Source organism: Acomys minous (genome assembly GCF_964271855.1).
Source record: "Acomys minous genome assembly, chromosome: 8".
NCBI lineage: Eukaryota > Metazoa > Chordata > Mammalia > Rodentia > Muridae > Acomys > Acomys minous.
Window position 1 is genome coordinate 43,984,075 of NC_140489.1, and position 26,952 is coordinate 44,011,026.

A 26,952-nucleotide genomic window follows, 5' to 3' on the forward strand; every position below is an offset into this window, starting at 1 on the left:
AGGAACATTGATCAGTTCATTTTAGGAGGCCACAGTTACCCTGATTCCCAAACCACACAAAGACCCAACAAAGAGTATTACAGACTAACTTTTCATATAAACATAAATAACAAAATTAACAATAAAATGCTTGCAAGCTGAATATAACACATCAGAAAGATCATCTACCATGATAAAGTAGCTTTCAGCACAAAGGTACAGATATGGTTTGACATACATATATAGATAAATGTAATCTACATTTATATAAACAGACTGAAAGGCAAAAAAAAAAAAAAAACCCCCCACACATAATCATCTCATTGGATACAGAAAAGGCCTTTAACAAAATCCAGTACTCTTCATGATAAATGTCTTGAAGAGTTGAAGGATACAAGGGACATAATAAAAGAAGTTTACAACAAGCCCATAGGCAACATAATTTAAATGGTGAGAAACTCCACGTAATCCCACTAAAACCACGACCGAAACAAGTTTGTCCACTCTCTCCATACCTACTCAATATAGTACTTGAAGTGATAAGACAACTGACGGAGATCAAGGGGATACAAACTGGAAAGGAAGAAGTCAGAGTATCTTTATTTACAGATGATATGATAGCAGACATAAGTGGTCCTAAAAATCCTACTGGGAAACTCTGACTGCCGATAAAACCCTTTCAGTAAAGTAGCTGGATACAAAATTAACCAACAGAAATCAGTAGCATTCCTATATACAAACGACATATGGACTAAGAAAACAGGGAAACAATGCCTTTCACAATAGCTCAAATAATATAAACTATCATAGGGTAACTCTAACCAAGCAAGTAAAAGAGTTGTATGACAAAAACTTCAAAACAGTGAAAAAATTTTTGAAGAAGACAACAGAAGATGGTAAAATCTCCCATGCTCACGGATCAGTAGGATTAATACTATAAAAATGGCCATCCTACCAAAAGCAAGCTACAGATTTAACACAATCTCCAGCAAAATCCAACACAATTCCTCACAGATCTTGAAAAGACAACTTTCAGCTTATAGAAACACACACACATACACACACACACACACACACACACACACACACACACACACAGGCAAAAGAATAGCTAAAACAATTCTGTATAATAGATGAACTTCTGGAGGTATCACCATCCCCCAATTTCAAGTTGTACTACAAAGGTATTGTAATAAAAACAGCATAGTATTAGTACAAATTCATTGATCAATGGAATCAAACTGAAGACCCAGACATAAATCCACACACCTATGGACATTTGATTTTTATAAAGAAAGCCAGAAATACATTCTGGGGAAAAGTCAGTATCTTCAATAAATGCTGCTGGACATATTGGATGGCTGCATGTAAAAGAATTCTAATAGATCCATATTTATCACCATACACAAAACTCAATCAAATCGGTAAAAGAACTCAACATAAAGCCAGATATATTGAACCTGATAGAAGAGAAAATGGAGGATAGCCTTGATCTCATTGGCACAGGAAAATATTTTCTGATCAGAACACCATTAGCACAGATACTAAAATCAACAATCAATAAACGGGACCTCATGAAACTGAGAAACTTCTGCACACCAAGGGACACAGTCATCTGAACAAAGTGACAACCCACAGAATGGAAAAATATTTTATCTACTATGTATCTGATAGAGAGCTAATATCTAAAGTATATAACATACTCAAAACACTAGATATTAAGAAAATAAAAACCCAATTTAAAAACTGAAGTCTAAACAGAATTCTCAATAGAGGAAACTCAAATGACCGAGAAACAAAGAAATGTCTGACATCCTTAGCCATCAGGGAAACATAAATCAAAGCGACTCTGAGACTCCATCTTACACCTGTCAGATTGGGTAGGATCAATAAATCAAGTGACAGCTCATGCTGGAGAGGACTTGAAGTAAGAGGGACACTGGCCCATTGCTGGGGGGAGTGCAAACTTGTACGGCCCTATGAGTGTCAGTCTGTGAGTTCATCAGGAAGATGCAGTTCATCTACCCCAAGATCCCACTCTTGGGTCTAAACCCAAAAAATGTTTCATCTTGCCACAGAAGACACATGTTCAACTATGTTTATATCAACTTTAGTCATAATAGCCAGAAACTGGAAACAGCCTAGATACTCCTCAACAGAAGAATGGATAAAGAAAATGTGGTACATTACACAAAAGAGTTATTACTCAGCCATTTAAAATACTGAAATAATAAAATTCACAGGTAAATGGATGGAACTATTAAAAACAAAATTAAACAAACAAACAAGCCAAAAATAACAACAACAACAAAAAATCCTAGACCCAGAAAGTCCCATACCCAAATCTGGGTTGTTTAGAGATTCCCATGGGACCTCTTTAGTCAACAATTCAGTTAGATGTCAGCAAGACCCAGTACTGAAAGCTTCATCTGTTGACAAGAGATGGCCAGTTGGGACTCTGTCTCTTCTGTTATTTGATGATTTCACTTAGATCATCCTCATATATATAGGAAAATTCTACCGTATAGGCTTCCATTACTACCCCTCAAACGGCCCTAATTTTTTGCTGTCTCTCTGTATTCCTTCCCTCATCCCTTCTCCCCACCACCACTTGATTCTCCCATTCCAGCCCCACCCATCCATCCATAAATATTTATTCTATTTCCCTTTTCTAATGAGAAAACCCCACCCTGTCCCTTCCTCTAAACCTAAGCTCCATGGCTCTCCGGAGTGTAGCTCGGTTATCAACTTAATAGCTAGTATCCACATATGTCTGCTTCTTTCTGCTGCAGCTGAGGCCACAGCTCTGTTCCACCATCTTTTTTTCTCAGATACTCACACTTGTATTACGGCTTCCAGTTTAGTGTTTTCTAGGATGCCTGAGTGTGCAAACAAGTGGGTCTCTGATTCTTATGCCTTCTCTTAGGCTCTTTTCCTCATTTGTCTTGTCCAACTCTGATGTATTAATTCTTGTTTTATTACATTGCATTTTATTTTATTATTATCCCTTAGAAGCGTGCTTGTTTTCTAATGAGAGACAGTGAGGGAATGGAGCTAGATGGCAGGGGAGGTAAGGAGGAACTAGGAAGAGTAGCAGGGCAAACAATAATCAGGATATATTAATTGAGAAAAATCTATTTTCAATAAAAGGAAAAATGTGACAAAATGACAGTTAATATTAATAAATAAAAATACTTTTTAAAAAACACTGAGACAATGAATAGAGAGCCTTCAGTACTATACCTGTGATGCACTAAACATTTTTACAGGAATGGTAGTTTTAAAAACTTTTCTAGAATGTTCTAATTCTTCTATTGCCACAACTCCATTTAAAAGATTTGTTACTTCGAAAACTACAAAAACCCTGTGCAGGCAGATCTTGGAAACTATTTTCCCTAGTCTTCCTGTGAGTCACACCATTTATAAAGGCCAAGATAAACATTTAACAAGTCAAGTAAAGCTTGTAATCAACCAAAGAAGAAACCGGGAAGATGCCTCCTATGCAGGTGTGAGGACCTAAGTTCAGATCTCCTCCCCACCCCCATAAGTGTCAGTTGGCATGAGGCAGCACTCCTGCAATCCCAGTGTGTGGGAGGCAGGGACGGGACCCCAGGAGCCAGCTAGCTAGCTGCAGTGGGCTCTGGGGTCAGCTGAGACCTTGCCTCAATATATAAGGTATAGAGCAATGTAGAAGGATGTTCAACACCTCTAGCATCCATGCACAATATATAGCAGCATAAACATCTGTGTCCCTACTCATGCAAGCACACAAACACATGTGCACGCACAGAGCACACACCAATGTGCATACACACTGAGTACTAAACATTCAGCTTACTAAGAAGACCTAATGGGTCTCACAGATGAGTTTTATTTACTTCCCCAATAATCCTCATTGTTTTAAGTATCCTAAATCTCTTTAAAGTTGAGCCCCAAGAAGGGCTGAATTCTCCCTACAAAGAGTCCATAGGGATAAACTGTATGTGGTGGAGGAAACACTGGGCCAGACTGAGCACACATGTCAGACTGTACTTTGTGGAAAAATGATTTGCAGCTTCCAGAAACTCATAAAACTGAAGTTACAAATCCACAACGCATGGGTTACTTGTAAATATTCCCGTGACATGCTCTTTCACTCACCTTCCAGAGTGGAGTGCAGGTTATATTGCATTTCCAATCTAAAAGTGCACTGTTAACACCTCCAGAAGCATATGGAAACCATTGTCCTCATCTGTTACTATATTTTAAATGTTCATCTAAAAGAAACAATGCTCTGAACACAATCTTACACATTAAAACAGAAACTCTGAAACCTGATTTACTTAGAAATACCTTTTACTACTGGACATATTTCCTTTATGCTATTTGAAAACATCTTTCTTATTACTTTTTAATTTTTTCAAGGTGAGGGAAGTTAAAATAAGGTCCCTCATACTATCCCACAGAGTGGCCCAGAATTCATTATGTAGCCCAGGTTGGCCTTAAACTCACAGCAATCCTCCTGTCTCAGCCCCTGAAGTGCTAAGATTACAGGCCTGAACCTGGCTGCCCATGGCTCTTGTTTGATTTTGGTTGTTTATCTTTGGTGGTGCTGGGATGAACCCAGGGCCTTATTATGTATGTTAGGAGCACCCTACCACTAAGCTACATCCTAGCCCTCTTGTTTCTCAAAGAACATTTATTCTCTCATTTTGTTTGAAGTTTTCAATTACATATGAAGTCCTAACAAATACCTACCCAATTCACTGTTTTTAATAAGGAAATTATTAAACTATATTAATAAAACTCCCATGTAATAAATCTAAAATCACACAACAAATAGCATTAAATATTCATTAGCCTACTGGTTGTCCTAGGAGCATTTCTCAAAATAATTTTGGGAAGCGAGATACTGAAAATGAGGGGAAAAGAAAGTAGTATGGATTGTTTGAACAATGAACTCCTATCACATTAATTAAATTGTTTTCTAAGAACATCATCAAAAACAAAAATTGGGGCTGGAGATATGGTTTAGTTGATAACGTAATCTGCCCCACAAGTGAAAGAACCTGGGTTTGCATCCCCAGCATCCACGTGCTGGAAGAAGCAAAAACAAGTGGCATTCATTAGCCAGTCAAGCTAGCAAATCAGGGAGCTCAGGGCCCAGTAACACTCTTGTCTCAAGAGAGTGAGTCAACCTCTAGTCTCCACAGCATGTATATATGTGTACTCATTTGCACATACACATATACACTACACATATACAGTTAAAACAAAAAATAACAAAAATGATATTTTTTTAAAGGGTCAAACAGCTGAGAGTGGTGGCGCACATCTTTAATCTCAGCACTCAAGGAGGCAGAGGTAGGTGGATCACTGTAAGTTTGAAACTAGCTTGGTCTACAAAGTGAGTCCTGGACAGCCAAGGCTACACAGAGAAACTTTGTCTCAAAAAGCAAAAAACAAAAATAAAAAACAACAACAACAAAAAGGGTAAAATAAAATATGGCCAAACAAGATGGCTCAGCAGTTAATGGATGCTCACTGCCAAACTTAATGACCGAGTTCAATCCCTGAAATCCACATGACAGAAGGAGAGAAACAATTCTGACAACTGTTCTCTGTCTTCCACATGTATGCCATAGGACATGTGCATTGACCCATATACAAACACACAACAAATGAAAATTATAAGATTAAGTCCTTAAATCCGTTTCCAAAAATCACTTTTAAATTATATCTTTACTCTCTATACATCAGAAATATATATATACACATATAATACATGTATACATATATATATGTGTATGTATTCCAAATTTTAGAGATAGATTTTAAGGACTGTGTACTTAATCAAGGTTCTCCCAATTTCTGCCAGAATCAGTCATATTAAAACTTAAAAGTTCAAAATTGAACAGCACACAGTATCTCAGATCAGCAAGAAGTCTAGCATTCTTATGTTCAGAAGAATCATAAATAGCAGCCATAAGCAACAAAAATTTGGTTGTATTTGTTTCCCAATGATCATTTTAGAAAATCACTAACTTTTTTAATTGTTTAAACATTTTCCTGTGCTTAGCTTTCTTGCCAGTATCTTCTCCAGCACTGGAGAAGGTATCAGCCTGTCAGGTCACATTGCCAACTCTGGCTAAGTCTCCGTCAGACAACACTGTCAGTCCCTTACCCCTTCAACCCCCTCTGATGTATATGACCAGATCTCTATCATTTCTACTTTACTTCCTCAATTACAGATCATTTCTGGTTCACCTCTTTTCTAACCAGCTTGGATATCATCTCACTGGCACTGCTGCTGACTGATTTGCCTTTTCATCTGCCTACACATTATCTGCCCTATTCCAGAAAGAGTTTTACTAAATCTTCACATTTTCATTTTTTACATAACCATCACAATTCCAAATGTGATCAAGAATGGCGGCACAGATCTGTAAACGCAGCATTTGGGGAGCTGAGGAAGGAGTACTGTCAAGAGTCTGAGGCAAGCCTAGGCTACATAAGAAGATCACCTTGTCTATTAAAAAAAAAAAAGCCAAATGTGACAAATCATGATACACTTAGCTCCTGAATCTGTCTCAAATCTTTGCTTTCATCAAGTAAGCGTAAGGCTTTAGTTAATGTCCTCCTCACAGTCACTAATTCAACATAAAACAAGTAACTAGGAGTCTGAGTTCCAAATGAACCAGCCTAACTTCTAAGCTTTATCTATGAATTAGCCTACCTGATAGATAGGGCAGAGTCAAAGACAAGTAGCTCCACGACCTGAGCGACTGACAGTGGAGGCTTCCTTAGCAGTCATGGTCCTGAAGACATAAACAGTCAGTTGTGAACAAGAGAGAAGAGGGAAACACACTGAAGACTAACGGATGTGCTAGACAAGGACACTTTCCACGACACTGTACAACTTAAGTGGCTGATGTCTGTTCTATTTTAAAGTTGAAGATTATTACTGTAAATATTTATACATAAACTACTTAATACACACACACACACACACACACACACACACACACACACACAAACACACACACACACACAGTAGTTCCACATGCACACCATGACACTAAAAGAGAAAATAAGTTGGGTCTTACTGCATCAAACAGAAAAGTCTTAAAAGACTGTGTATAACCAGCAAAATAACTATTTTCCATGCCAAGCAACCAGTTGAGAATCAGAACCCACCAACACCTGCATTCAACGTAAACCCTGACAGTCAACAGCTGTCACTGAAAGATAAGCCCATGTGACTGTCTCTCTCAGAGCTTAAGTTTTTCCTGCAACAAAGCAGCTTCTTAAGCAGCAATTTCTAAAGCATTTCTTTGTTTTGACAATAAGCAATTCAATCATTTTTTTTTCTATCACTGTGGCTCTGAAAGGTATGTTAAAATGTTATGCTCTACCGGATGGATTAATATGCACTTATAAAACTATGCTTTTACTAATACTGCTTCCTGGTCATTGTGTTTCTAAATTACAGATAATGATAGGTTTTAGAAAAACGACTACTCAATTACAACTCACCATAAATTCTGAGTTTTCACTACTTGACCATTAAATGAAGTATGAAAGCACAAGATACAACCAACACATTAATAAACTGGGAGTTTGCCAAGTAATGTTGAAATCAGACAGCATTAGTTAAGGTCTCTATCAATACTAAGTTACAGTGGATTCCAACAAATAAAATGGTTTAGAGACATGGAGATTAGGGCAATCACTTAATGCCTTGGTGCCCTCGTTTACTCATCTATAAAATGTGAGCATGGGATGGATGCTCTCTGAGATCTCTTCCAACACAAAAACTTAAGGTCCTAAGAAATTAAAACATCTAAACACACTGGAAAATAAGCTTATTCATCATTTTAAATGATATAGGCTGTAGCTACAGAAATGTAGTAATGACCATTTCAACCATAAATTAACAAGTAAAGACAAGTGATAAACAAGTGAGCCTATTTGAACGTGGGGGTGGCACCCAAAAAGAACTGCACAGCCTAACTCCTTAGATATAAATTTCGTAGTTTTGCTAATTTCATTTAACTGGGAAAAGGGGTAAACAACTCTGAGTCTGTAAAATTCCAATACCAAAAATCCTAAAAGGAAAAAAAATCTGTAATCTGATCCTTTAAAATAAGTTTCCAGCTATATGAATTATGAGGTGCCTTTGGGTTGTGTGACATCTATACACAGAAATATGCTACTTTTATACAAGAGTTGATATATTCAATTGCAAACTGCACTATAAGAAAAAAAATGTTGAGCCAGGCATGGTGGCACACACCTTTAATCCCAGCACTCAGGAGGCAGAGGCAGGCGATCGCTGTGAGTTCAAGGCCAGTCGGGTCTACAAAGTGAGTCCAGGACAACTAGGCACACACAGAGAAACCCTGTCTTGAAAAACAAAGAAACAAACAAACAAACAACAACAACAACAAAAACCAAAAGAAAAAGTGCCTTCTTTTCTGGATCAATCCCCTCATCCCCTGCTTTGGCACTGGGGACGGAGCTGAGGGCCTCGCCCATGGCAGGTGAGCACTCTGCCCCTGCCCCGCCACTCCCCCTGCTCTGTGTTTTCTTATTAGCTTTGTGTGCATGTGATCTTGCACAGCTCAGAAAAACTTTCTGACCAAGTGGTGGTCACAATTTAATGCTTGGTGAGACACAAAGAAAACATACCATAATATATAGAACCATTTTACCATGAAGTCTCTTAAAACACTTTTAATTGTTATCTTGCTAATTAACTTGAAGTTGTCTAAAACCCATCAGACGCTACTGAAAAGTCACTTTTTAAAAACACTTTAAAGACACTTTTTACAAGTCATGAAGATGAGACGTACTTGCTCAACTGTACACACAAGTGTGTGTGTGTGTGTGTGTGTGTGTGTGTGTGTGTGTGTGTACTGGTGATTAAACCTAGGACCTGATCATGTACACCAGGCAAGTACTCCACATTGAGCTATATATAGCCTCGATCCTTATTTATTAACCTTTTTAAAATAATTATTTTAAATCCTTGTTAATTTATTTACATTTGTCTGCATGTGTGAATGTAGGCGTATGTACATGCCGTGTCGAGGCACGGCACGGCACGGCACAGTGTGGAAAACAAAAACAATTTCCTCCAGCTGCTTCTCTCCTTCCACCGTGAGGCTTGGAGGCAAACACCCTTGCCCACTGAGCCATCCTGTCCCCTCTGTTTTTACTTTCTGGTTTGAGACTTGATTTAACTAAGCTGTCTAGAACTGACTCTGTATCCCAGGACAAGCACTGAACTTGTGATTCTCCTGCCTCAGCTTCCCAAGTAGCTAAGATGACAGGCCTGCACTACCAGACCCAGCTAAACAAACGCTGGTCCCCTAAAATTCAAGTTACTGGCTCAAATTATAGCAATAACCTGCTTTGTGAAAGGAAAGTAGATGATTACTATAAGAGGAAAAGGGAAAAAGACTTTAAAACAAAAAGAATCAGTAAAAAAGCAGGAAAATGAAAAAATATAAATAAGTGATTTTTAAAACATAATTTATAGGTTCAGATGTGGTGGTGCCTTTAATCCCAGCACTCAGAAAGAAGAAATAGGTGGATACTGTGAGTTTCAGGCCAGTGTGGTCCACATAGAATTCCAGGCCACCCAGGCCTATAGGGCTACAGGCTGAGACCCTGATACGAGTTCAAAGACTAGATAATTTTATCCCAGTTAAGACATTACCTAGATACTAAGAATTGTTAATTTATACAAAAGCAGGTTAAATAGTACACACAAAACTGTTTCTAACACAAGGTATAATAAAGGGGAAAAGTCAAAAAATTTTTACTAAGAATGGCATTCAGTAACCAAAGAGTCCTAACTCCCAGGGCAAGGAGATAAAATCATTCTGTAATGATAAATGCAGTTAACTCCAGTAGTGCTCACTAAAGTATATAAAAGGAAAATATAACTTGTAAAAGAAATTTACCCCAGGCTAAGCTTGGTGTGGAGAGAGCTGTGCATGGTATGCACAGGTTCAATTCCCAGTGATAACGAAGGAAACCTGACAAAGTTAAGTTCAACTATTAGACAATACCTAAGTCCATTAAACATAAAAATACAACAAACCATGCTCACTATGATAGTTAACACTCTAATAAATCTTTAAAAATTAAGAATTTGAGCCAATAAATAAAAATAAAGAAAGAAAGAAAGAAATGGATTAATTAATTAATTAAATTGAGCCAGAGATGGTTCAGCAATTAAGGGCACTTAATGGCAAGCTCAGTGACCTAAGCTCAAGAACTGCAGGTTCTGCTCTGCCCTTCATACACAGGTGGCACATGTACACACACACACAAATATGCACACACTAAACTCATTAATGTAGTCAATTAGCAATTTATAAACCTGAAAAAGAGACACTTTTTTTTTTTTAAGATTTTTCAAGTCAGAGTTTCTCTGTGTTGGAACAGCCTTGGCTGTCCTAGACAGCCTGTCACTTTGTAGACCAGGCTGGCCTTGAACTTCTAGAGATCCACCTGCCTCTGCCTCTCCCAGTGCTGGGATTAAAGGCGAGCGCCACCACATCCACCTAAGAGAAACTCTCTTAAAGCAGGAAGCACTTGCTCTTGCTTTTCCTCCATTATTAAAGTAAATGATTTTTACTTAGAAACATGTTTCTCCGCCCCCATATCTATCTGTGTGTGTGTGTGTGTGTATGCATCTGTGTGTATCTGTGTGTGCGCCTGTGTGTCTATGTGTATGTTTCTATTTGTCTTCTGTGTTTGTATGCTTGCCTCTGTGCATGTGCCTGTGTCTGCCTGTCTGTCTGTGTCTGTGTCTGTGTGGGTGTTGGAGACCAAACCCAAGGCTTTGTGCATATGAGGCAAGTACTGCTACACTGAGCTGTGTCCCCAGTCCCCAAAAGTTCCTACTTGAAGCCTATTCTGAAATGTTTGACTTCAATGGAACTCAAAACTTGTATTTGGTATTAGGATTTAAAGGTCAATCAACTGACTGGGAGCCCAGACTACAATCTGAAGAAGACTATTCCTAGAATCTGGTGCGTGGAAAACTTTGTAACAGGGAATCTCTCCCACTCTTAAAATACACTTAGCTTCATTGTCTAAATTAAGTAAGTAGATCATGAGGTGTGATCCAAGCACCGAAAAGTAACAACACTTTATATCCATTTTCCAAAGGAGTTATAGTTCATCTACCAAGAAAAATGTGTAATAGACAAAAAGAGCTGAGAGAAAGTCTTTTCTTAACAAGCAAAAGAGGGAGCTACTGGTTATTTTCCACTTGCTACAGCTTCCTGGTATAAGAATGCCGAGCCTGCCATGATGAAGATCAATAATGCGCCTGGTCCTGGTGAGACCACAAGAGGCTGAGTCACCAGTGTGGAACCCATTATCCTCCGAAAAAGAACCGAGTCTGGTACAAGAAAGCACAATGTACTTTCTCTAGCCACAAGAGTCATTTTCCTTCTCCTGTTGTCCGCCCAAAAAATAGATGCCATGGTCACTGAAATATGACACGTCCACAGAAATAAGAGATGGATCAGGTACTTACCAACAAAGCCATTTCATATCATTACATTTCTAACGTTCCTTCAGAGTTTTACTACTCAGAAAAGTACACAATTTTAAGCTAAAAATGTAACCTGTGCATTTGCTTCACATTGGAAACATGCTACTAAATATAAAGAAAAATAATAAAAGACTATTAGAGATCTTAGTAAGCTAAAAGTAACAGAACTTTGAGAAGGCCCAAGTGTTGCAAAGGTGTCGAGGGAACACTGCACTTTGGTAAGTTGTTGTAGGGAATTAAATGGAACACTCTTTCACAGAGTGATTCAGGAACAGTTATCCAAAGTTTGGCTTCCTACATTTCTACCAACAGGAAAAGCATCAATCCTTTTATAGAGGTCATAGAATAGCAAACTCTGATACTCAGGACCCAGAACTGAAGAAAAGCAGGGCAGAAAATGCACTTTGATTCCATTTGTGCACATTTCAAGGTACTATGGCCATAATATGATGCCTAAGATTAATGCTCATTTACAATACACACATCATTTAGTCATACAAAAACTGCGCACAATTTTAAATTTTAATCTTTCACATTTCAGTTTCTCTCACTGTATCTGCCCAAACTGCTTTCAATTTTTGTTTTAAAACAAGAGTCCTGCTACACAGCTCAGACTGACCTCAAACTTACAGCCTTCCAGTCCCAGCCTCTCAAGTGTTAGAATTACAAACACGTACCACTGTGAATGGCTCTCTATTGTTTTTATTACTTAAATATCTAACTAGAAGATTTATTTCCTTTAAAGTAACATTATAATCTCCTAAAATAAAATTTAAATAAGTACAGGCTGCTCTTATGGGTAATAAAAACATTTTTATAGAATGAATATAAAATTTAAGCTAAGGAAAGATGGAAAGATGATTTTTATCATTCAGTCCAACTAGAAGAGAGTTAGGCATAAAGCTGTGTTGCTTAAAATTCTTTTTTTCTTTTCTTTTCTTTTCTTTCTTTCTTTTTTTTTTTTAACCCCAAGATATAGTTTCTCTGTGTGTAGTCCTGGCTGTTCTAGACTCACTTTGTAGACCAGACTGGCCTTGAACTCACAGGGATCCACCAGCCTCTGCCTCCCAATTGCTGAGATTAAAGGCGTGCAACACCACGACTGGCTTTAAAATTCTAATTTATTTAACTTAGGTCTAATTATACAGCCAAGAATAATGATACCAACAATAAATCATTTCATGTGGTAGAAAAATTTTTAGATAAAAATGGTAAAGTCTCCTTTTGAGGCAACTGATCTTATACTTTCTAATCAAAGAATTAATAATTTTCAAGATTCCCAAAAATGCAGGCTTTTGGAGGCCATCCACAATGGAGACATCTATAAAATGACTCCCAAAAGCTAAGGCCCAGGGAAGACTGCAGAAGACAGAATGATTACTGTAAGAAGAACTGCCCCTAGAGGTATTGCCGGTGTGGCTGCAGTGTCACATGTGTCAGTAGGTGGCTATGTCAGGAGAGAGGCTGTGTCCACACTCAGTGTTCTGACCTGTGAACATCTGAATGATTAGTAGCCTAACAATACCTTAAAAAAAGATAGCCTGATACGACCACCAGTCAAGGGCCATGGAACCTGGACGGAGCTACCCTGAAATGAAACCACCAGTCCAGAGCTGCACAGACCCAGACAAGCTCTCTGCAAGCTAGGACCTCAGGCTCCAGGGGGGAGTGAGCCTGAGACAGGCAACTCTTACAAAGGACCCTAGAGCAGGATGGGGCAAGGAGTGAGCCCAAGATGAACGGCAGACTGGTACTGTGGGGCCCAGACAGGGAGCTAGCATGAAATGATCACCAGCCCAGTGCCACATAGGTCTGGGATGGGGGGAGCAGACTATATCCCTCCCAGTGTCATAATGCACAAGTGAGGCATAGGACTCTTGAGGCCACTCCTGTGATGACCCAGACACTCAAAGACCCAGGTTACCACTAAGAGGAGCAAACAAGAGGTGAAGAAATGGAAGAGAAAGAGAAGCAGATGGATGTGGACACAGTGAAGACAGGCAGAGCTGGAGACTCGAGTAGTGACGAACAGCCTGACGTGAGTAGCCAGTGATGACACCTGGGGCCATAGTGGAGTGCTGGCCTGGGCTGCCACCAGGGACATCCGGGTCTATGGCCCTGCAGCAACAGGGGTCTGTTACACCAACGGCCTTGTCTGGGGTGCCACCCGGGGACATGTTGATGTCTACCTTCCCTATTGATAATACCTCAGGGAAAGAGTGTCTTTTTGTCCACCTCTGCTGTATTAAATTCTAGCACACAGTAAAGTACTAAATGAAGGGACATTTAAAGTTAGGCACCAGGATCAGGTCAGTGACAAGAAGTAGAAGGAAATCAAGAAGCCAGGAAAGTCATTAACAGCTTCCTTCATTCTCTATGCCTGGTCCTCTCTTCTTTAAATCTTCATGTCTAGAATCGAGAACAGAAAAAGAGCCCCATGAGTCATCATCAGCATTTCTAAGATTGGTACCTCAGGAGGAGACATTTTCTTTTTCTTTCTTTTTTTTTTTTTTTTTAAGATATATCTTTACTTAATTTATGTGCATTGGTGTGAGAGTGTCAGATCTTGAAGCTACAGACAGTTGTGAGCTGCCATGTAGGTGCTAGGAATTGAACCCAGGACCTTTGGAACAGCAGACAGTGCTCTTAACCACTGAGCCAACTCTCCAGCCCCAGGAGGAGACATTTTCAAAGTGCTGTTGTCCCTCCTTATCCACAGCTTCTTCATTCACACACTCACCAACTTTGGATATAAATTGGGGGACAGGAGGGGGGACAATTTCTATCTTGTCATTATCCCCTAGATAATATAACAGTTTACATATTGCTTACCTTGTATTAGGTAGCATACTTCTTTCAGAGAAAAAAAAATACATAAATCACAAACAACTATTTGCCACTTTATAGAGATTTTAGCAGCTGGGGAGTCCTAAAACCAACTCCCTATAAATACCAAGATATAATCATATTAACTAAAACCAAACTGTACTTTGTCTACTCAGTTTTCATGATAACATGTAGCTGTAAGATGAGTGATATTCTAGAAGTTAAAATCTTGCCATAAAGAAAAAAAAACCAAAATTTACAGTTGCTGCTGGATTTGAAAACTTAAAAACATTCTATTAAAAATATTTTCAAAGCCAGGCATGGTGGCGCATGCCTTTAATCCCAGCACTTGGGAGGCAGAGGCAGGCAGATCGCTTTGAGTTCGAGGCCAGCCTAGTCTACAAAGCGAGTCTAGGACAGCCAAGGCTACACAAAGAAACCCTGTCTCAAAAAAAAAAAAAAAAAATTCAAAGTGGAATATGTAAACTAGACATGGTGATGCACATTTGTAATCTTAATACTCAGAACACTGAGACGGAAGGACTGACATGAGTTCAAGTCCAGCCTGACCGATAGAAACGAAAGCCTGCCTTTAAAATTGAAAATAAACAATAAAAACTCAGAATGCAGCATGTTTACCAGATAACATATTTCAAGGTTATATCTCAACTGACCATCAACAAATTCTAACATTATATTTGTATGTGTGTGCATGCTTACATGATAAAGGAAAACATGTACCAACATATTATAAAATCTGGAATTATATTTAGCTAAAAAATTCATATTGGAGCTGGAAATGGTGGTTCATGTTTTAATCCCAGTACTAGAAGCAAAGGCAGGTAGATCTCTGTGAGTTCAAGACCAGCATGGTCTACTCAATGAGTTTTAAGCCAGACAACATAGTGAACCCTGCCTCAAAAAAATAAATTTCAATCATTTTTTTAAATCATATTCTGAGCCGGGTGTGGTGGCACACACCTGTAATCCCAATACTCTGGGAGGCAGAGGCAGGTAGATCTCTGTGAGTTCGAGGCCAGCCTGGTCTACAAAGCAAGTCCAGGTGAGCCAAGGCTACACAGAAAACCCGTCTCCAAAAGCTAAAAAATTTCACTCTGGTACTGTGAAGACAGCTAAGCAATAGAGCACTTGCCTAGACAGCATAAAGCACTAGGTTCAATCCATTTGACCATAAAAGAAAGGATAAACCTTACAAGTTTCATGCTGGCTTAAATAAGTTTATAAATTGTTACAGCTTAGAATAATCACCAAAAACTGAAAAAAAAAAAAAAAATAACAAAATGAGAGTAAGAGACTGAAGGCTGGAAACATAACTCAGTGACACAGTGCTAGACTAACACACCTGAGGCACTGCATCCCATCCTGAGGGAGGGGGTGGGGAGGAGGGAGGAAGGGAGGGGATTAATAGGGGAGGGGAGAGGAAAAGAGAAAAAGCCAGGAGATGGGAGAGGGCAAAGAAAGGGCGAGACAGTGGAGTAAGAAGACACTGACAGTGAGTGTGTGTCTCCATACCTTAGACACCAGCCCTTCCACACATGACAATCACTTCCTGCACCTCTATTCCCAACAGGAAATGTCTAGTTTCTTGGAACCCTGTGTTGTTTCTCAACAGTTTCTAGAACAAGCAAAAATACTACACAGATTTCTTAAGACCGACAAGCAAAACAGCCTAGTCTCTCAGTGAAATGTGACAGCCTGTTACTTGAGAACTCAGAGCTGATGGCATGTTAAATCAAGTTCTGATCTGGACCAAATAGTTCCACTTGGTTTTATAGACGCCAAAGCCCAGGCCTGTGAGATAGCTCAACTGGTAACGGCACTTGCCACCAGGCTTGACAGTCTGAGGTCAATCACTAGAACCTACAAAGCAGAAAGAGAAAAGTGACCCCGCTAGTTGTCCTCTAACAGCCACATAAATGTAATAAAAAATAAATTAGGACCCTGTCTCAAAAAATAAGGCGGAGAGAAATAGAGGAAGACACCCAACACTGGCCTCTGGCCTCTACAGTTACCTGCACACACATGAACACACAGCACACAAGCATGTACACACAGCACAACACACAGTCACAAGCAATCATTTAAATGAGGAGGGAGAGAAGAAAGAAAAGAAAGCTCACTTATTTTTTTAAAAAGAAGTCATATCCAACCTGAAGAGACACTATGTAAAGTGTAAGCACACATTGTCACTACCACCAAATACAAAGCACAACTGGTTTGTTCAGAATTTGCAAAGAAAACTATTTGCAGTCAAAACAGAGATTTTGTATGCATCCCCTCCCGCCTCCAATCCAGGCAGAATATTTCTATGTAGCTCTGGCTAGCATTTAATCTTTTTTTCATATTTTTAAATTTTTCTTTTTACATTTAATTATGTGCATGTATCTGTGTAGGGTATATGCACCTGAGTGCAGGGGCCTAAGGAGATGAGATAAGGACTTCAGATCCTCAGAGGTGGTTACAGGCGGTTGTGAGCCACCCTAAGGGGTGCTGTGAACTAAACTCAGGTCCTCCGTAACAGCAGCAGGCGCTCTTAACTAGCAAGCTATTTATGTAGTCCCTACAGTGTAAACATGTGGAGTGAGTGTGTGTGTGTGTGTGTGTGTGTGTGTGTGTGTGGTGTCTGTACACCTATGCATCTGTGCATACTCGCCAAAGGAAGCCACAGGAGGATACCCAGTTCACTGCTGCATCACTTTCTGCCTTATTCCTCTGAGACAGGGTTTCTCTTTAAACCCGGAGCTAGCTGACTGTCTCTCGTAGCACTAGAATTAGAGGAGCTTGAAGCCGTGTGTGTGTGTGTGTGTGTGTGTGTGTGTGTGTGTGTGTGTGCGTGCGTGTGTGTGTGTGTGTGTGTGCGCGTGTACATCTATGTGGCAGTAAAACTCTGCATATGCACATGCCCCAGCACTTGTGAATACAATAGGAAAACCTGAGGTTCACTTCTTCCAATACGTGGGTTCCAGAAATCAGTCTTCAGGCTTGGCAGCATCTTCCAGACCCATGACCTACTACTCTTCGCAATCTTCCTGCCTCAGACTTCTGCCTCACACACTGCAGCCACCTGCAGGGCTTTGAGACTGGTCTGACTGGGGCAGTGGAAATGAAAGGACAGACACATGTCTAGAGACAAGCTGGGATAATGTAATGTGGGGTAATGTGGGGCTGTCAGCCTGGAAACTCAGCCCAGAGGGTTAGCTACTCTGGGTATGGGGTTCCTGTAGGCGAGCAGTCTCAGTCACATCCTGGAGGAGGAACTGGAGGTTGTTCCTTTCTGCAAACACAACAATCCTACTCAAACTAGGGAAGGCCTTGCCATTCCTGCGGGTCAGAGGCACTGGCATCCTTGACAAGGCTATGCTCTTCTGAATGCTCATTCACACAAGAATACATTCACTTCCCACACCTCCCTATTTTATTTCTCAGATGTTCCCAATGAAGCCTGCACAGTCTCTGTGGCCTAAGAGAATGAAATAAAACAAGGCAGCCTCTAGCCTGGGTTATTCTGTCATCTTTCTCAAGAACAAGAAAAACTCTAAACCAATAAGGTTCTCCTCCCACAACGAGCCTCTTTCAGGGTTGCTGGTAAGCTTTGGGCACCTTTGAGGTGGCTGTTAATTTATTGTTAAGATGATAAATGATAGCACAGTTAGTTGCTGGCTCCTTCATAAGGTACTGTACCCAGTGGTAACAGCAACTCCATGGGCTAGAGTGCATTGCTCCTAGTCCTAAGGCAATTCTGTAAACCCAGTCTTGATTAACAAGTAATCAGTCCTCTTGGTTGATGTCATTTTGTCATTCTTAGCCAATCAGAATAAGGTAAGGCATTGTCACTGAGGATTCTTTGAGTAAGTCCCAGAGTATATAGAGCCATGGGCCCACAGGCTGTAGACTTCTTTAACTCCCTTTAAGGATGTGAAAGCCAGAGTCTCAGGATAATGTCCATTTGCTCTAGCTTTTGTGGAACAAGCCTCTCAAACACAGGAAGGCAGTTAAGACCATTAGTATCTTCCCCAAATTTGTCACCCTAAACAAGCTTTGTGGTAAGAGGGTGAAGTCACTCCACCTTCACTTCTCCTGGTAGCCCAGAACCAAGGTACAATTACCATGGGTTAGTTAGGTAGTTGCATCTTCATAGTCACTTTCCTCAGTTTCAGTATCCAAGGTATCAGCAGGTCGGGGCAAGTACAACACAAATTAAATTTGCCTCTGTCTCCTGCGGTCATGGAGGCACTGTTGCAGCTTCATTGTCTCTGGCTGTGTCCCACAGACAAGCCATCAGTCCTCTGTAACCTGAGGGGCAAGACCTACAAGAATGGACTCCCCCAGATGCAATCTGACAGAGCCTGCTGCTCTTTTATGAGGAATATATGAGAATTCATATATAAGACTCCATACACCAAAAATAAAAACAAATACATTTGGGGCCTTTGACCATATCATTCATCCATACAGGAGTAGACTCGCCCCCCACAACACACTATCAATTTTGGATCTGCAAACACATGTCTATGTTACTAATTCGCAAAGCTAGGCATGGTGGCGCATGAATTAAACCTCAGCACTCAGGACACAAGTGGCCTTGTAGACGAGTCCATCCTAGTCTACAAATCGAGTCCATGACAGCTACGGCTATTACACAGAGAAACCCAGTCTCAAGAAAAGAAAAAAAAAAAAGTGAAAAAAGCAGTAAAACCAAAAGTTACCTAAAATAAATGTAATAAAAGATAGCTAAAACTGTAACAATACAGGTTGGTGGAGGCGCATGCCTTTAATCCCAGCACCTGGGAGGCAGGGGCAGGAGGATCTCTGTGAGTTCAAAGCCAGCCTAGTCTACAGATCAAGTTCCAGGAGTGCACAGAGAAACCCTGCCTCAAAAAACAAAAGGAGGAGGAGGAGAAGGAGAAGGAAGGAAGAGGAGAAGGAGCAGGAGGAGGAGAAGGAGGAGGAGAAGGAGCAGGAGGAGGAGAAGGAGGAGGAGGAGGAGCAGGAGAAGGAGGAGGAGAAGGAGCAGGAGGAGGAGAAGGAGGAGGAAGAGGAGAAGGAGGAGGAGGAGGAGGAGGAGAAGGAGGAGGAGGAGGAGCAGGAGGAGGAGAAGGAGGAGGAAGAGGAGAAGGAGGAGCAGGAGGAGGAGAAGGAGCAGGAGAAGGAGGAGGAGGAGAAGGAGGAGGAGGAGGAAGGAGGAGGTGGTAGTGATGGTGGTGGTGGCGCCAAGGAGGGAAGAGGAAGAGGAGGAGGAGGAAGGAATGTAACATTGGAAACTACCCACCACTATTGTCTGAAAGTAAAGACCTAAATAAAGCCCACAGATTAGTAGATTGGGGGGAGGGTTGCTGGTTTTGCTTGTTTGTTGTTTTGTTTTTTGAGTCAGGGTTTCTCTGTGTAGCCTTGGCTGTCCTGGACTCACTTCGTAGACCAGGCTGGCCTACCCCTGCCTATCAGAGTGCTGGGACTACAGGAATACATCTGGCTAGATTCAATATTTTTTAAATGGCAGTTTCTCCCAAATTTAATGTAATCCCAATCAAAACTCTTAGCAGTGTTTTTTTTTCCCCAGTTAGCAAAATGGTTCAAAATTGATATGGAAAGTCTAAGGGTACAGAATAAAGACATTTTTACAATAAAAAAAGATAAAGGAATTATAGTGCCTGACTCCAAGATTTACTACACATTTTGGTAATCAATGCAAATTATGTATACTGGTAAAGTTATATATAAATCAATACAAAGCAGACTGAAAAATACACCCATATTTGACTAATTATTTTTTCCCTTTAATTTGCTTCTTTCTGAAAATGAGTTTCCTTAAGTAAATAGCCCAGGCTGGCCTGAAACTCACTACGTAGCCTAGACTACCTAACCTGGAACATGTGATCCTCCTGCCTCTGTCTCCCTAGAGCTGGAACTCTAGGCTTGTTCCACCACACTGCACTGTTAACTTTTTCAAATACCTAAGGAAACTAATAGGAAAAGAGGAGTCAACAGATGGTGCTAGACCAACTAGATATTCTGACAAAAGGGAAAATCTTTTAGCCTTGAAAGAGAAGCAAAGCTTAAGTCACAATGGATCACAAAAAAATCCAAAACTATAAAATTTTTATTTTTTTATTTTTTTTAATATTTATTTATTTATTATTTATACACATTCTGCTCGAATGTGTGCCTGCCTGCCAGAAGAGGGCACCAGATCTCATTGTAGATGGTTGTGAGCCACCATGTGGTTGCTAGGAATTGAACTCAGGATGTTTGGAAGAACAAACGGTGCTCTTAACCTCTGAGCCATCTCTCCAGCCCCCCAAAACTATAAAATTTTTAAAAATTAAATATGCATACTACATAACCTAGTCAGGCTCCTAGATACTCACCCAAGGGAGGGGGGAGGGACCCACAAAAGCTTCTCAAAAAGTTAAGAGAAACTCTTGACATGGACAACCAGAAGCACGCAAATATCCATCAACCAGCAAGTGGATAAATGAAGTGTGGTACATAATGTGGTATGAGATGGAATGCCAGTCTGTAGTGCAGAGGAGCCCGCTGCTGTGACAGGAAGCACACATGGAGTTCAGAGTGTGGTTTGTTATTACTATAGTGTACATAGGGTCATAGTCTATGATGGAAGAGAACAAATCAGCTCTGAGCTGGGGGTGGAGTGGAGGGAAGAACACAAGGAGAAGCGGGCTGTGGAGGCGCACGCCTTTAACCCCAGCACTTGGGAGGCAGAAGCAGGTGGATCGCTGTGAGTTTGATGCCAGCCTTGTCTGCAAAGCGAGTCCAGGACAGCCAAAGGGTACACAGAGAAACCCTGTCTCAGGAGGAAAATAAAGAATGCAGGGAAGAAGGATGGAGGGATTTATAGAAATATATCCTATTGAAGGCAGGTGCAGTAGTGAGCATCTGTTATCTCAACACTAAAGAAGCTGAAGTGAATGATAAGTTCCAAACTGAATACACAGCAAGAACCTGCTCAAGAAAGGGAGGAAGGAAGGGAGGGCTGCTGGAGGGAGAGAAAGGGAAAGAAGGAAACAGAAGGGGAGAGGAAAGGAGGGGAGGGGGAGGGAAGGAGAACAGAAAGAAGAAATGTGGACTTGATGACGTGGCTTAGTGAGAGCGACATTGCCATGCATGCTGGAGGACCCAGGCTTGGTCCCCATCACCATAAGAAGGGGAAATGTCCAAGTATGGTGTGCACTCAAGAGGCTAAGACAGGCCCGGCGGCGGTGGTCACGCCTTTAATCCCAGCACTCAGTTTGAGGCAGAGACAGGTGGATCTCTGTGAGTTTGAAGCCAGCCTGATGTACAGAGCAAGTTCCAGGACAGCCAAGGCTACACCAAGAAACCCTGTCTCAGGGTGGGGTGGGGGGGAATGGTTAAGATGGGAGGGGGGGGCCTGAGTCCCAGGCCACTCTGGGACTATAAACATGTCATTATCACAAAAGAGAAAGAGAGAAAGAAAAGAAAAAAGAGATAGAAAGAGAGAAAGAAAGAGAAAGAAGGAGGAAAAGGAAGAAGAGATTGAAGGAAAAAAGGAAGAAAGGGGAAAGAGAGGAGGGAAGGAAAGGAAAGAGGAAATGCATTTTTTATACACACAGATATTCAGGCACAGAAACTGCAACCTGTGCTTACATGAGATAACCAATAATCCTCCGTGTATTTGAAATTTTCATTATTGCAAATATCTAACATTCTATAACACTAGAAACTGTCAGCATCGCTTTAAATAATAATCACAATACATAATATATTATGTGGCCAAAAATGCTACTATGTGCCAGGTTCAACATGCCACATACCTTGTAAGAGAAACAGACTTGAGTGGGGACACATTACAGTGGCAGAACAGATGTTGAGCATACACAGACCTTGACTTCAGTGCCTAAAGGGAAGAGCAAAAGCTCTGGAGCTTATCTATTCTTGGGGCTCTTTGATGGGATAATATAGTAATCAATCTGCTTGGGCCACATGTTTTCAATAATTTCTAGTTTACTACATACTAACTGCCTCACATAATATACGTTTTAGTTTCCATTCTCTTTTCAAATAATATAAATCCAAAACACATGAAACAAGCGAGAAACACAATGTATTTTCCAAGAGTAAGTTAGAAGCACTACACTTACCCTAGTCATGGTCATTATCAACAGATTCCCATTCCCACTATAAAGTGTGTGACTTTGCATTTAATTGTATCACATTACATAGATCACTTTTTGTAATTAACTGCCAAAAGGAAGTAAACATTAATGGGTGCCTGAATTATGAACAAGGACATTCATAACCTGAATAATGCAGAAACATCTATTTTAGCATATATATTTGGGAGGTGTTTTGTTTTTCGAGACAGGGTTTCTCTGTGTAGCCTTGGCTGTCCTGGACTCGCTTTGTAGACCAGGCTGGCCTCAAACTCACAGAGATTCACCTGTCTCTCTGAGTGCTGTCAACATATGTTTTCCTCTTTAAAATATATTTAAATTACCTTAAACAGGAATTTTCCTTCTGAGGCAAAGTCTTGGTGTGTAATGCAGCATGGCCTGTATCTGCTACCCTCCTGCTACAGCCTTCCAGTGCTGAGATTACGGCATGCCACCACACCGAGCTAAAGGTATACATTTTGTCTTTAAAATGGTGCTGGCTAGTTTATTTTATTCATGTGTAATAATATAAACGTATATGTTAAAAAAGAAATATAATTAAAAAATGGGAAAAAAAACCAAAAACTAGAGTTAGCATACATTCTCCAGTGAGTTATTTATTGTATAATTCAAGTGCTGATTTCTGTACCCACCATATCTGGTTGCAAGCCTTGTTCTGAGAATCTCCTATTGTATAAACTGTGTTCCCCCGCATCCAATAAAGCAGCTTACAGCTATTCGCTGAGCAGGGGAGAGAACAGGGCTGGGCTCCCTGCCATCCAGAGGAGGAGAAGTTAGAAGAGGAAGAAGAGGATTCAGGAAGGGGACTCAGCCACAGGCAGATGTGCAGGCGAGATGAAGAAGATTCAGCTGGAGCAAAGAAAGTACTAAAAAGCAAGTAACTTGGGGATTGTGGCAATGATGGAGTCAGGATAAAATGGTGGGTTAAGAATAGACGTAAACTGCTCAAGATTGTGTTGTAAAGCATTATAAACAAGTTTTTTTAATGGTGCTGGCACTGGGATGCAGCTCAGTTACAGTGCTTGCCTCACAGGCACCAACTCCTCAGCACCAGGTAAACTGGGTATGGTGGTGCATCCCTGCAATCCCAGTGCTAGAGAGGCATTAGCAAGAGGAGTCGAATCTCAAGGTCACACATAGCTTCATAGTGAGTCCAAGGCTAAACTGCCATACATGATACCATGCCTCAACAAATATAATACATTATTGGGCCAGGAAAATGTCTCAGCAAATAAGAGCAGTCACTCCACAAGAACAAGCACCTGAGCCAGGCATGGTGGCGCACACCTTTAATCCCAGCACTTAGGGGACAGAGGAGGAGGCTCTCTGTGAGCTTGCAGCCAGCTGGCCGACATAGTGAGTTCCAGGACAGCCTGAACTAGAAAGAGAAACCCCGTCTCAAAACACAAACCAAAACAAGAGAATAGGGACCTGAGTCACGTTCCCAGCACCCATGTAAAACGGTGGTTGTGGCTTGTAACCTTGAAACCTTGTGGGAAGGATGCAGGAGGACGCTAGTCACCAGCGGCCCTTCAGGTTCAGTAAAAAGACTGTCTCAAGAGCACGAAGTGGAGTCTGGCGTGCGCATGCCTTCAGTCCCAGAACTTGGGAGACAGAGGCAGGCGGATCACTGATTTCTTTAGATGACTTTTTAAAAATGTTTACTTTATATGCATTGGTATTGTATGCATGAATGTCTCTGTGGGTGTGTTGGGTCCCTGGAACAGACAGCTGTGAGCTACCATGTGGTTGCTGGGAATTGAACCTAGGTCCTCTGGAAGAGCAGCTAGTTCTCTTAACTGCTGAACCATCAGTTCAGCCCCTTAAGGATTTTTTTTAAGTGTACATTAGTGTTTTATCTGCATGTACATCTGTGTGAGGGTATCAGATGCCCCTGCACCTGGAGGTATAGACAGTTGTCAGCTGCCATGTGGGTGCTGGGAACTGAACCCAGGTCCTCTGCAAGAACAGAGAGTGCTCTTAGTGCTCCAGCCCCACTAATCATTTTTTAAATATCAATTAAATATGATATATTTGGCAACATCTGAAACAATACTAAAATTTGAGCCTTGTTTGTTTAAAAACAACTTAGTTATGGCAACACAGTAAACACTATGGGATTATTTATGAAGCTATATTTAATACTGGTAGATTTCAAGGCATTTAGGTTTTAATGGGATGAGTTGTTTACAAGTAAATCAGAGTTAATGTCAGATGCAGTTTGCTTCAGTTACCTGGAATTGGAATAGCAGGCTCATTAAATATATATGAATCCAGATGCAGAGACACTGCACCATATTGATGGAGCCCTCATTAATTTTCAATGATGTGGCCACTAGCATATTTGTATTCTAAAATGGGGGGAGGGGCATATATAATCATTTGCCTTCATCTCAAAATTCTTCTTTTTTACATGTTTCAACTTAGTTAAATAAAAAAATTCTAACACTCCAAAGCATTTCTATTAAGGTTCATTAAACCTTATATTTTCTTTTCTACTTGTAGAGAATTCATATACATATTTGTGCATATATAATACTTGTACACAAAGTATATCTCTTGATACACAACATGAAAATGACACATAAGAAGAGCTGGAGAAATGGCTCCGGGGTTAAGAGCACTGGCTGCTCTTCCGGAGGACCTGGGTTTAATTCACAGCACCCACACGGCTGTTTATAACTGTAACTCCAGTTCCCAGGGATCTGACTCCCTCATATAGACACATGGAAGGCAAAACACCAATGCACATAAAATGGAAGGTAGGAAGGAGTAAACCAATAAAGGAGGAAAAAAGGAGAAAAAAACATGAAAGGCACTGAAATTATTTCCTCTCATAAGTAATAACATTCAGTTAGCTTCCTGTCACCTAATTGTAATTATAAAATAAATACTGACACTGTTTATGTATCATAGGCCAAAGATAAAGATGTGGCAAAATGCAGCAATGGGTGACAAAATCATGACTGAATGTTTAAAGTTTTAGCAGTGTTTCTATTTTGCTTAAACTAGCATGCTGAAAAATAAAATGTAAAGAAAACTGTTCTAAGTAGATGATACTTATTTTGATAATATTTCATTTTACACACACAAAAGTACAAAACACAATCTTTGTAGATTTTATTTAGCAAATATAATAAAATGTAGCTGAATAATTCCTAACAAATATATACACAAAAAGACCGGAATAGGCTTTTGTTTCCCTGTATGTCTGACAAGAAAGGTGGGTGTGGAATAAAGCAAGATTGCTAAGTTCCTTCCAATTTCTAGCTAACGTTTCTTCCAACTTCCTACCAATCCTGTTAATAAAAATAAACAGCACTTTGTAGCCTGTACTTTCATACATATTTCCTGACTAAGCCCAAGAGCCAAAACAGATTTCCTAAGCAGCTCTTCCCTCCTCAATGGTTGATTTATACATCACTTATGCATTTGAAGCCAACCAAGCATTTTGTTCCGTTGGTGCTAACCTTCTGCAGTTTAATATGTAACTCACTAATCAAACAGGATTTTACATTTTTGTTCCTCCTCCTCCTCCTCCTCCTCCTCCTCCTCCTCCTCCTCCTCCTCCTCCTCTTCCTCTTCAGGTCTCACTATGTAGCCCTGGATAGCCAAAATCTCTCTAATTAGAGCAGAATGGCCTCAAAGTTACAAACTCCTAAAACTTAACCCAACAGATAATTTTTATTACATTTATTTACTTACTCAGAATAATCAACAATGTGTCTCCAAGACCAGAGAACACTTGTAGGAGGTCTCTGATCTCATCCCACTAACTAGGTCCCCGGAATTAAACTCAAGTTGACCATATTGCAAGCCCAAGGAATTATTATATTTTTAAATATAAGAAGAGCAGATAATGTATGGTGGCCCATACCTTTAATCCCAGCACTTGAAAGACAGAGGCAGGTGGATCTCTGAGCGCAAGGCCAGTAGAGCCAAGACTGCATAGAGAGACCCTGTATCAAAAAAGAAAAATAAAAGAAAAAAGTCATAGAGATCTATCTACCTGTCTCTGCCTTGCAAGTGCTGGGATTAAAGGCATGCACCAAACCTGCCAAGTTTCTGGGTTTTTTTTTTTTTAAGATTTATTTATTTATTTAATGTATATGCATGCTCTATCTGCATGTATACCTGCATGCCAGATGAGGGTATCAGATTCCAGTAAAGATGATTGTAAGCCACCATGTAGGTGCTGGGAATTGAACTCAGGACCTCTGGAAGAGCAGACAGTGCTCTAAACTATTGAGCCATCTCTCTAGGCCGGTTTCTTATTTCTTTAACAAATAATACCTCTCTCTCTCACTCTCTCTCTTCTCTCTCTCTCTCTCTCTCTCTCTCTCCCTTCCCCCCCCCCCCCCGTTTTGTTTGTTTCTTTGTTTTTGTAGGGGAGGGGGTTTCAAGACAGGGTTTCTCTGT

At 40.4% G+C, this 26,952-nt stretch overlaps 2 protein-coding genes across 6 annotated transcripts in view; one reads left to right on the forward strand and one right to left on the reverse strand.

The window, feature by feature from the left end:
- The window catches only part of MNAT1 (MNAT1 component of CDK activating kinase), a 157,754-nt gene that overhangs the window by 125,850 nt on the left and 4,952 nt on the right, over positions 1-26,952 (reverse strand). The gene's annotated exons all lie outside the window — the stretch shown is intronic.
- SIX4 (SIX homeobox 4) overlaps positions 12,879-26,952 on the forward strand; it is a 42,068-nt gene continuing 27,994 nt past the window's right edge. For 2 of the 5 annotated variants that reach the window (XM_084793349.1, XM_084793354.1), the window contains exon 1: positions 12,879-13,574. In XM_084793349.1, coding sequence (XP_084649475.1) covers positions 13,491-13,574 — 84 coding nt within the window. In that variant the 5' untranslated portion in view covers positions 12,879-13,490. Of the gene's footprint in view, positions 13,575-22,865; positions 22,983-23,236; positions 23,407-26,952 lie in introns of all 5 variants that reach the window. The other 3 variants (XM_084793352.1, XM_084793351.1, XM_084793353.1) reach the window with 3 other exon arrangements.